This window comes from Salminus brasiliensis, chromosome 3 (assembly GCF_030463535.1).
Source record: "Salminus brasiliensis chromosome 3, fSalBra1.hap2, whole genome shotgun sequence".
NCBI classification, from domain to species: Eukaryota; Metazoa; Chordata; class Actinopteri; order Characiformes; family Bryconidae; genus Salminus; species Salminus brasiliensis.
Window position 1 is genome coordinate 28,681,532 of NC_132880.1, and position 10,362 is coordinate 28,691,893.

Consider the following 10,362-nt stretch of genomic DNA (forward strand, 5'->3'; position numbering starts at 1 on the left):
ATCCATCTCAAAACCCATCCATCATTCATTAGAATAACGACATTAATGGCTACTTCAGAAGTGCTGGGCTACTCTACACAGAAATAACATTAGCATATAGCATTAAGACATGATTAAATACAGGAACATCACTGCCGCCCATAAAGGCCCTTGAGCTGGGGACATGCCTGTTGAGCAGCAGTCTCTTTTGTAATGGAAATCAGTTTTTTTTGTAGGTCATCCACCTCTTCTTCTTCTTCTTCTCAAGCTGAAACATTATTTGCGGCTGAATCAAAACCACTAGAAGCTGATGAGTCTATCACACTGTACAGGTGAGAAAAACCTCAGGTGAAACAAAACCAAACAGCGAATGCGAATGAAGATATGCATTTAACTTCACCTAATCATTTCCTCCTATACCCTAATGAACATTTTTAGCTAGTTTAATCTAAAAATTAAAAAATCAAATGGAAAATGAGGCACTGAGTGAGCTTTATAGTGTTGACTTACATAAAATGCTGAATCAAAACACCTTCCAAACACTTGGTGTTAATGTAATGCCTGCACTATTTGTGCCTACACAAAATTTTGTGTTAATATATTAACTTCCATTGAGATACAGTGTTAAATTTAATGATTTAGTCTTAAGCTTACATGGTGGAGATCAGTCTATAATGCCGAATCAACCAGTCTTAAAATTAGGTGCCACAAAAGGTGAGCAATGTCTTGAATACAAGAATATGTGAATATAAATAGGTTTTAAATAACCTTCACGTAACAAAAAGGTTGTTTACAAATTGGATATTGGAATCTTCCTAGAACCTTTAGATTAATTGGAGGTTGTTTCTTTAAAAATACTTCTCACTCACATTTCAATTACAAAAATGGTTCTGTAAAGAATGATGTACTGTCTTAGGGACCAAAATGTGGTTATTCTACACATGAATGAAAAGTATTACCACAAAGCACTCTTATTTTTAAGAGTGTAGGGCCAATTTCCCAGACCAAGATCAAGTATAAGCCTGAACTAAAAGAATGACCAGTGATGGATTACCTTTGACATGACTGTTTAGTGTTAATTCATGTTTGGGAAACTGGCTGACAGCAGTCAACTAAAACACCTACAACCACAACTGTACAGTTTTTAGTTGGCTTTTATAGGCCTGATGTCCCAGACCCAGATAAAACTCTAACTAAAAAGGCTAAAAAGGCTTTTCAATGATAAATCACCCATTGGCATCACAATTTAGTCCTAAACTGGGCTTAATGTGAGCCCAGGAAACTGATCAAAAATCCTTTACTCTCTATAGATCTGTATGTGACCACCACTTCTTACCTTCAGTTCCTTACTCACTAATCTAGATAAACGGCACAGATTAATTCCTTGTAGATACGAAATAACCTAAAGCAGTTACTTAGAAAGTCTACTAATTCAAGAAAAAAACCTAATAATGAATAATGTCATATAATAATATGAAATATTATAATAAGTCTTGAGATGAACACCTGCACAATAAACCATGGGTTTAGGGAGATAAATGAACTCTTACAGTGTAATTCTCTTACAGTAATGCTACACTGGGGATTTGCTGATTAGAAACAACTTTAATGATTTAATAAAATGATTTCGGTTGGTTTTGTATCGTTTCCCTCTGATTCTTACTTTGGCTCAAAGGCCTGTGGGTGCAGACTCTTCGTGCCTCTTGACGCAACTCTGAACTTCCTGTGTTTGCCCTCGTGTTTAACTTGAGGACCCTTTTGCATTCCCTGCGTAAAATGTGCCTCTCGGTGCGTCACGCGCGTCTGCGTCTTCCATACAGATGAGCTGAAGGAACCTTCCATCTCCAATCACCTGAGTAAGGGGTCGAAAGAGAGAGAGAGGGGGAGAAAGTGAGAGGAGGAGGAGGTGGAGGAGGGCAGTACTGGCCGTATGCAAAATATTATAAAGGACATTAGTCATAGGAAGTTTTGGGAAGACATCTGGCAAAGCGCATCGGATCGACTCGTTTTTTATCGATTTATGCTCACAGTCTCCTCCTGGTCGCGCGCTATAAAACGGAGCGCGCACTGGAGTTTTGGTGACGAAGACGCAGCAGGAACCGGGAGCGCAGTGGACACACACACACTTACACTCTCTCTTGCACACATAAACGCACTCACCGCTCCTTTACGCACATGTGGAGGATACTGCTCGGTGAAGAAAGAAGGCCACAGGCACAGCAAGACTTCCACTTCTGAAGAAGAGAGACACTGAGACTCTTTGCTGCGTAAAAATAAAGGGAAAGGAGGCGTTCGTTTCTGCGCTGCATCATGAAATTACTCTTATCGGTCGTAGTGCTTTGTTTCCTCGCTTTGTCTCAAGTTTTTGGGGAGGAATTTGGTCCAAAAGAAGACCTAGATTACTGGACAAATGGCAACCAAATACAGGTGAGTTTCCAGCCTGGCATTCGTGCCTCAGGTATGCAACTCTAGATTATTAGACGTTTGAAAAATAAAATAAGGCTTGCCTAACCACCTAAACAACAAGAACAAAGAGCTTTTATTAAATCAGACCAGTCTAATACTCCAGGCTTTACTGTAATACTGTATACTGTAATACTAATGGTGAAGGTAGAGTAAGTCACATCAAGTCCAATCAAATCAAACATTCATATTTATAACATGTAACATGCATTCGCTTTACAGGTGCTTTACAGGTGGACACGTGGTTAGAAAATGAGGGAAACCACATTAAACAAAGATCCTCCTTTATATTTAAGACTCCATGACATCAATTACATAATTTTGCTTACCAAACAGGTGGAAATAAGTTATATCTAGCTTAGTATTATAACTAACGTTGCCTATATCATAGCTGCGAGAATGTAAAGCATGAAGTAGGTCGCTGTCCAGTGCTGAACCACTGACACGCCACTGGCCATCATTTCAAATGGAGAGCACGATTTTCCGTTTGACATTGCGGACTGGAAGACAGCCAAGTGGCCGGATCTCCCCAAGCCTAATGCCCAACAGAGTCCCCAGAGCTGAATTAACTCTTACAGCATTCATATCATTCCCCGGCAGTGCTCATTTCTGTCCACCTGGACTAGCGTTAATCGAGATTCACTGTAAGGTGGGATCAGGTAGATGTGTGCCTCATCTCTACATGATTAAAATACACCACATCAACATGATTAATGCCAAAAATGGTATTATTGCTACCTTAACTATTGCCCATGTAAAGTTTAAGGTAAAACTGTATTAATATGGTGTATTCATGTGGAATTCATGTGGCAAAATATTGAAATTTCAATTTACATATCACATGTCCTGAAGGATACAGCTTCACTCAATTCTACTCAATTTCCCACTAAAATGACGTTTGCAGTGAAACTGGACTAAAGCAGAGAATCTGAAATTGTCCCAATTAACTGAAAGCCCAGAATATCTGCATCCAGTCCAGGTGTCAGTGTAACACTGGGGTGGGTGTTTGTGTAAATGAATTCACAGGAGTCCTTTAAATGAACAACTATTAATGGAAGTTAATCATTTATTGTGTGTTTTCTAACCTTTGGAAAAAGTTGTGAAGTGCTGCTGATGATTGTTTTTTCTCTGGTAATCTCAAACTCAGCAGAATGAAGGACACAACTAGGCAAATGTCCATCCAAGACTGTTGTTTTCAGCTTCTCTTGATTGTGCCAAGAGCCTGCTGGCCCATATTCGTTCCTGCAATCTTATATTACACTAATGGAATAATCCTTCACAGGACGAGTGGCTGCAGGCTGATCCCTTCAGAGAGCTCCTGAGACGGATGACGAGAAAACCTCGACCACACCAGTTCATCGGCCTAATGGGGAAGCGCTCCTCTGGTAAGACCACTTCAGCCTTTATCTGCACCTCACTCTCTCCTCTCAGTCCTATCTAAATAGATTAATGAAATAATACTCAGATGAATTGAGGCTAATGGCTTTATAATAGTAACTAACTCACATTCCCTTTGTCTTTACAGCAGCTAATGCACAGATCACAAGGAAAAGTAAGAAAATGCTTTTTTTATTATATTGAGATTCATCTACAGACAAGTAGTGGTAGAAATTAGCACAAGTGACATATATGCACTCATAACCGTACAGCATCACTGTTATGCAAAAACCTTATATCTGTAAAATGGCAACTTTACAGGTGAAGGAAAAAAGTTTAACTTTCAGTGGAAGTCAGTGTACATTTTTTTGTCATTTTAGTTATTTCTGGTCTATTGGCTGATTCATCATGACAGGAATAACTGTCAGATTCACATTATGTAAATGTGAAACACATTGGTGTTGCAGTGATGATATATAGATACATCAATATGTATAACTGAATAGATTTGCTGGTATATAGCTGTTAGTGCATTTTGAAAAAAAAAAAATATATATATATATATACACACACACACACACACACCTGCTCAAGAGTTTGTCCTGCTTTTGTTGGAGTGTTGGAGTAACAGTCTTGCATAGATGGATTTCCTACAAAAGCAGGATAAAATGTTTTAAATACTATTGATTTTGGAAGAAACAATGAATGAGCAGCCCCAGTTAATTTTTTCAGTATATATATATATATATATATATATATATATATATATATATACACATACAGCTTGTCTTTGTGGGAGTTTTGACCTCAACTATTTTTTATTTAACTGGGAGAAGTGCACACACCCACATCTTATTTAATTTATAGTGCATGACATCATGAGTACAACTCTGGCAGTGGTCCACTTTCATGGTTTTCAGAGGCAGTGAGTTTCTTTTTCAAGAAACCTTTTTATTAAGGAAGTCCTTGAAGTACAGTCCTACTTTAAACACATTTTACTCTGTGATTTCCAAAGAACTTGAACATTCAATGTAGCACAAAATGTAGAATTCAACTGTTGACTACTAACTGAAAGGGCTCTCTTCTTTACCTTTCAGGGCATAAAATTAACTCATTTGTGGGGTTGATGGGGAAAAGAAGCCAGGAGGAACCAGGTAAAACCAGATCCAAACCATTATAAATCTTCCCTTACAATAACCAGTCATGTGCATTGAAGCATTTTGTCTAGTTCTCAGATAGGAAGTCAGTCATATACCTGATTATTTTCTCTCTGTTTTCCAGAATCGTACGAATGGGCCACGCTACAGAACTACGAGGAAAGGCGCTAACACACAAAGCAACCTCCATCGTGTTTGCTTCTGACGTTCTTCATGCTCAACACTGTGGAGAAAGCTCATCTCATGCCATTTTTTAAAGGAAAACAAACTTATTTAGATGGTTTTTGTTCTGAAGTCCAATAAAAACGTTCTGTTTTCACCTCGTGGTGATGTAGCAGTACCTGTGCCAATTTATGTTTGTAGTAAGAAGGGAACAAGCATTTTTACACTGTCCAACTGTGATCAAATATGTCAACCTATTGTCAGTCAGTGTCCTTAAGACAACTGGACTATTAAAGTGGAGCTCGACCTGTGGGGTTTATGAGAAACTTGCACTGCCAACCTCTCTGCATAGTGCCTCATGTTTGAAATCACAACTGATTGTTCTGTAAATACATTTGAAACACCCTGAACATCTCCTGTCAGTACGATAATCAATGTGACTGTGGCATAAATATTAAAATTATTTTCCTTATTGGTGGAATCTTTGAATTCTATATTTTATTATTGAGCCAATAAACACTGTTCAAAACCTCAGCCATGGTTCTGATTATACGCTGAACAAAAACAGTGCCTTGAATTTGCATGATTCATGTGCCACGTGTAACCAATTGACTCCTTTGAACGTAAAAACCCCAAAAGAGAGCAAAAGAAAACGAGAACGGCTGTATATAATAAGGCTGAAAGGACCAAGAAACAAGAAACCTCAACAACAACAAACTAACGGAGAGGAAAACTGTGAGTGGAAAAAGGAAGTTTAAGTAGTTGGTCTGTGTAAAGAGCTGGAGAAGGAACAGCAGGCTGTGCAGTGAGTGGAGTTCGCGACCAGCTGCTCGTTAAAGAACTAGCTAACTATAATTTGGCGGAAGGAAACATATTAAATTAAATTTAACAATTTAATTATTTCTTATTTTATTTATTTTTCTTGTTTTATAAGTGTTTTATAAGCTATAGAACACTTAAGGCCACGCGCTCTCTTCCGCTCCTGTCCGCTTCATCACAGCTGTGCTGTTGTTTGGCGGTAAACACGCTCCCTCTCGTGATCTTTTGCTTTACTGCACACCTAAATGGATATTTCACCAGTGTTTCAACAACATTATATATATATTGTATGATTGAGTGGCTGAGATGTAAACAAAGTCATTCGGAGTAGTTTGGTGTGAAACGGGTCAATGTAGACATCCAGTGAATCTGCTTCTCTAGCTTTTCGCATGTCTACAGCTTTTACAGGCATTAAACCCTTCAGACATCTGGTTTCATTCACCACCACTGTAAACCATTCTGATTTGGTAGCTACGCTTCTCATGAACTGAGCACTTCACACCAAACCACTCTGATTGACTTTGTTTACATCTAAACCATTTATGTGTGCAATTTGTGCAATTCCTCTTTAGACAGATGTGATAACAGCAGCCGTGTCAAGTCTGAGTATGGATTGTAAGAAGATTGAGGGTGGATTCTGCCGGGCACCCCTGTGATGAACAGATGCAGGGCTGAGAGATGGGACTGAAGAAAGGTAGAGATGGAGATTGTAGTGGTAAACTTCAGGTTTGGTCTGGTCTGGTCTGGTGCTTCTGTCAGACATAGCTGTTTTTACTGTACAGAAAACACAATATGTGTGTAGTTTATTAACACCACTTCGGAGAGTGCATAAACCTGACAGAGCGGGTGAGATAGATGAACATATACAACACAGGATTACACACAACTCACCCCAAGAGTTTTGTTGTGTAGATTCAAATATTATTCATTAGAAATCAGAGGCATGTCTGGAATGGCAATGTCTGGAAATGTGAAGCCCAGTAACATTAGTTGTGCTTGTGCAGCCCCTGGTGGTATAAGGCAGAAACGACGGCACACTGTTGGACGTGAACTGCATGAACTTTTACTGGGGTTGATTCAACGCAATAATGTATTTAACTCAATAATATTCAGTTAATTCATTCAGTGTTTAATTCACTCTTGTGATGTTTATCTCTGGTCAACATTCATGGAGCTGCACGGTAAGGTGGGTTCAGGTTACTAGAACTGCACTGAATATACATTACATGACAAAATGTGGACACCCCGTCTAATGAATGCATTCAGCTCATCTAAGTTTCACACATTGCTGATGAAAAAGTGTGAAAGTTAAAAAAAAATACAGCTTGTCTAATCACTATAATAGAGCAGAAAACCACGAACCTGTTGGCACCATGCCTAATGCCATATGTAGGCTAGAGGGGTGTAAAGCCTCCCAGCAATGAGCTGTGGAGCAGTGGAACTGTGCTCTCAAAAAGTGGTGCTCCATTCAATAATTTTGGGATGATTTTGGAAGTTGAGGGATGAAGCGAACGCAATCAGGTCCTCACAGCAATGCTCCAAAATCTAGCAGAAAGCCTTCCTCCGGACAGTAGAGACAGTTACTTTTTAATACATTTTAATTTAGGAAGAAGCCATTCATGATCAGGTGTCCGAATACTTGAGTTCTATAGCATACTTGATTGAGATGTGCACCTTATACACATAAACTGTTGCCAAGAGAGTACTATTACTGCCTTAATCAAGTAAAGTATAATATTAAACTGTGCTTATATAATTCATTCATGTGGAGGTGAAGCACACTTTTTAACCCAATTTAGTACATTCAGACTTGGGGAACCTAGATCACAGGCCCTATATTATAAAGATGCAGGTTCTGTATCTCTCAGTGTGTGAAAAGCACTTCCTTAAGGGGTGGTTTAAAGTGTGAATTTGGGAGGGGAGTCAGAAATTCTAGCATTTTCTATCTGTTTTAATTCAAATTCTAGCAAAAAAAAAAAGAACTGTACACATTTCCTAGTGACAAAATGTGCCTGTTTGCTGGTCAGTTGCTTGAATGGGCAGTGCCTGGAAGAAAATCCACTGAAAAAGTAGTCATAGTTTTTCTTTACTGTTACACCATGACCCCCTTTAGTAGCTTCATTTTTAAAAGTCTGCCTGACTTGTAGATGGAGAGAGTTCTGGCGGAGGGCAGGTCCAGCAGAGCATTTAGAAATGGGTGGTCCATTTACAGTAGCTAGGGTAATGCTTCTCAAAGTGCTTCTCAGATAAAGAAGGTTTCGTGTGTAGTAGAGGGGCTGTAAGGGACTTTGCAAACGCTCAACCAGTGCTTTATCTGTGAGCTTTCAGTCTGCAGCAATAGAGAAAAAGAAAATGCATTTTGTTGTGGGTTTTGTGTGAGTGTAATCAGCATTCCAGACAAGTAGTCCTTCACACCAGTGGAATGTGACAGAATAAAAACGAACGTCAAGATGTTTATTAGTAACATCACAAAATTCTGTAATATACGAGAGCCTGAATGTGACTCATAGTGAAGGACAATGTTCTTACGCATGGCATGTTATATAACCTGTGGAGTCATCAGCTGAATTCTCTTCCACACATTACAAAAACCTCTGCCCAATCAAAGAGGAGAGAGTTAGGTAGTTAACTAGCACACAGTTAGCTGCTGAACTTATTTCAGAATGTGCGTAAAACGTTCAGAAAACAGTGCCATAGTGCCTTATAGACAAAGTAAAGTACACTGATCAGCCACAACAATAGCACCACATGCCAATATTAAATATTGAGTAGATTAAAGGTTGAGTAGGCCACCACAACAGATGTCACCAATCGAGGCATGGACTCCACAAGACTTCTGAAGGCGTCCTGTCAGCAGCAGATCCAGTAAGTTGTGAATTACCCTAACCCTTTCATGGAGCACTTTTGGTAGTAACTCGCCACTGCATACTGGGAACACCTCACAAGACCTGCCTGATGTTTTAGGATGCTCTGACCCAGTCATCTAGCCATCACAATGTGGAGGGGCTCAGATTCTCATGCTTGCCCATTTTTCCTGCTTTTAACTCATCACCTTCAGAACTGACTAATCACTTATTGCCTAAAATATCCCGCCCCTTGACAGATGCCACTGTAGATAAAGATAATAATCACTGGAAAGTAAAATAGTATGTGGAGGACTACAATTCCAGCTCAACACCCAAACCAGACATCCCACCTGCCCCGCAACACACAAGAATTCTCTCACATATTGATAGCGGCTGCCTGTTGCCCACACATTACAAATAGTATCACAGAAATCAGACTTCTGTGTATAGGGCTCACTTGTGCACTTTGAGTGAGAGAGTGAGAGAGTGAGAGAGAGAGAGAGAGAGAGAGAGAGAGAGAGAGAAAAAAAATCCTCATTGGTCTTTCCTTTTGCTCAGTAGACCTATTGTTTTTTTGTTTTTTTTTTTGAGTGGGAGTAGTTTACAGTAAACCACTCTCATTCATCGTGCATCAGTTCGGTTTAGTGTCCTGCATCTCCGTGGCAGAGTGTTTAAATTAGAACATAAGGCACTACCCCTTCCTATAGGGTCAAAAGAATTCAGTGTTTCTGTTGTGTTTACAAAAATGAAATTTTTTTTGCCCATGTTGGTTAAATGGTGACTAAATTGTGAGTTAACGTTTTTTTTGGGAGGGATTGGAGGGGGGTTGTTTATTATTGCTTATTATTAGCCACAATAATTAATGAGAGTAAATATGTACTTGATAATGATTAAAGTGGAAAAAGGAAAGATGGTAGGAATAATATCAATAATATAAATAAAATTCCTATATTTGTGCCGTAGTCATGCCAAAAACCTGGTTCATATCAGTAAAAAAAAATGTTGAGTTTTGAACTCGGTAAATTTGTGTACAATTACCCATTTCACACCAAACCCACTCTCCATATCTCACAGTAAAAAAAAAAAAAAAAAAAAAAAAAAAAACTACAAAACTTTTTATGTATTGCATGTAGTATTGCTCTCAGGATACATGCTGTTGTATTATTAAACACTTAATATTTATTTTAAAAAAAGATCAGTGGAATCACTAATCCCTACCTGAAGTAAACAATTGTTAGTTCTATCATTGCAGCCAACAGTGTTGATCCCCTGAACTCAGTGGCTGCAGTTTCCTTTCAACTGAAAGAACTGAGGCACTAAACTGTCCAGCGGTCCAGAGCTGGCTAAGCAATTTTAAGAGCAGCCTTTTGGAAAGCCAGCTCTAACTGTTAGGAATGTACACTGAGCCAGTGGGAATGAAGTGGGAATGAACTCATTTGGTCAAGGTCAGTGTGGGGGTAAACAAGAGATGGCAATGACAGCCCATATGGAAAAGTACTATAGCACTATATGGGTATGTATTTCTTTATATGTGAGAGAGGATTGCAGTATGTTAAGTA

General features: G+C 39.0%; 1 protein-coding gene across 2 annotated transcripts; it reads left to right on the forward strand.

Annotated features, from left to right (window-relative positions):
• Positions 1–1,859: 1,859 nt before the first annotated feature.
• On the forward strand, positions 1,860–5,619 carry tac1 (tachykinin precursor 1). 2 transcript variants are annotated; one of them, XM_072674760.1, is made up of 5 exons: positions 1,860–2,406; positions 3,725–3,827; positions 3,971–3,994; positions 4,917–4,973; positions 5,101–5,619. In XM_072674760.1, the coding sequence occupies exons 1-5, from the start codon at positions 2,290–2,292 to the stop codon at positions 5,145–5,147; spliced, it is 348 nt and encodes a 115-aa protein (XP_072530861.1). In that variant the 5' UTR covers positions 1,860–2,289; the 3' UTR covers positions 5,148–5,619. The 2 variants fall into 2 exon arrangements, with proteins under 2 accessions (XP_072530861.1, XP_072530860.1); XM_072674759.1 differs by having other exon boundaries at positions 1,869–2,406; positions 3,968–3,994.
• Positions 5,620–10,362: the final 4,743 nt, after the last annotated feature.

Coding starts and splice junctions, on each gene's coding strand:
- tac1 (XM_072674759.1), top strand. CDS start 2,290: ATGAAATTACTCTTATCGGTCGTAGTGCTTTGTTTCCTCGCTTTGTCT. Junction 3,828..3,967: donor AATGGGGAAGCGCTCCTCTG/GTAAGACCACTT, acceptor TTGTCTTTACAG/CAGCTAATGCACAGATCACA. Junction 4,974..5,100: donor AAGAAGCCAGGAGGAACCAG/GTAAAACCAGAT, acceptor TCTGTTTTCCAG/AATCGTACGAATGGGCCACG.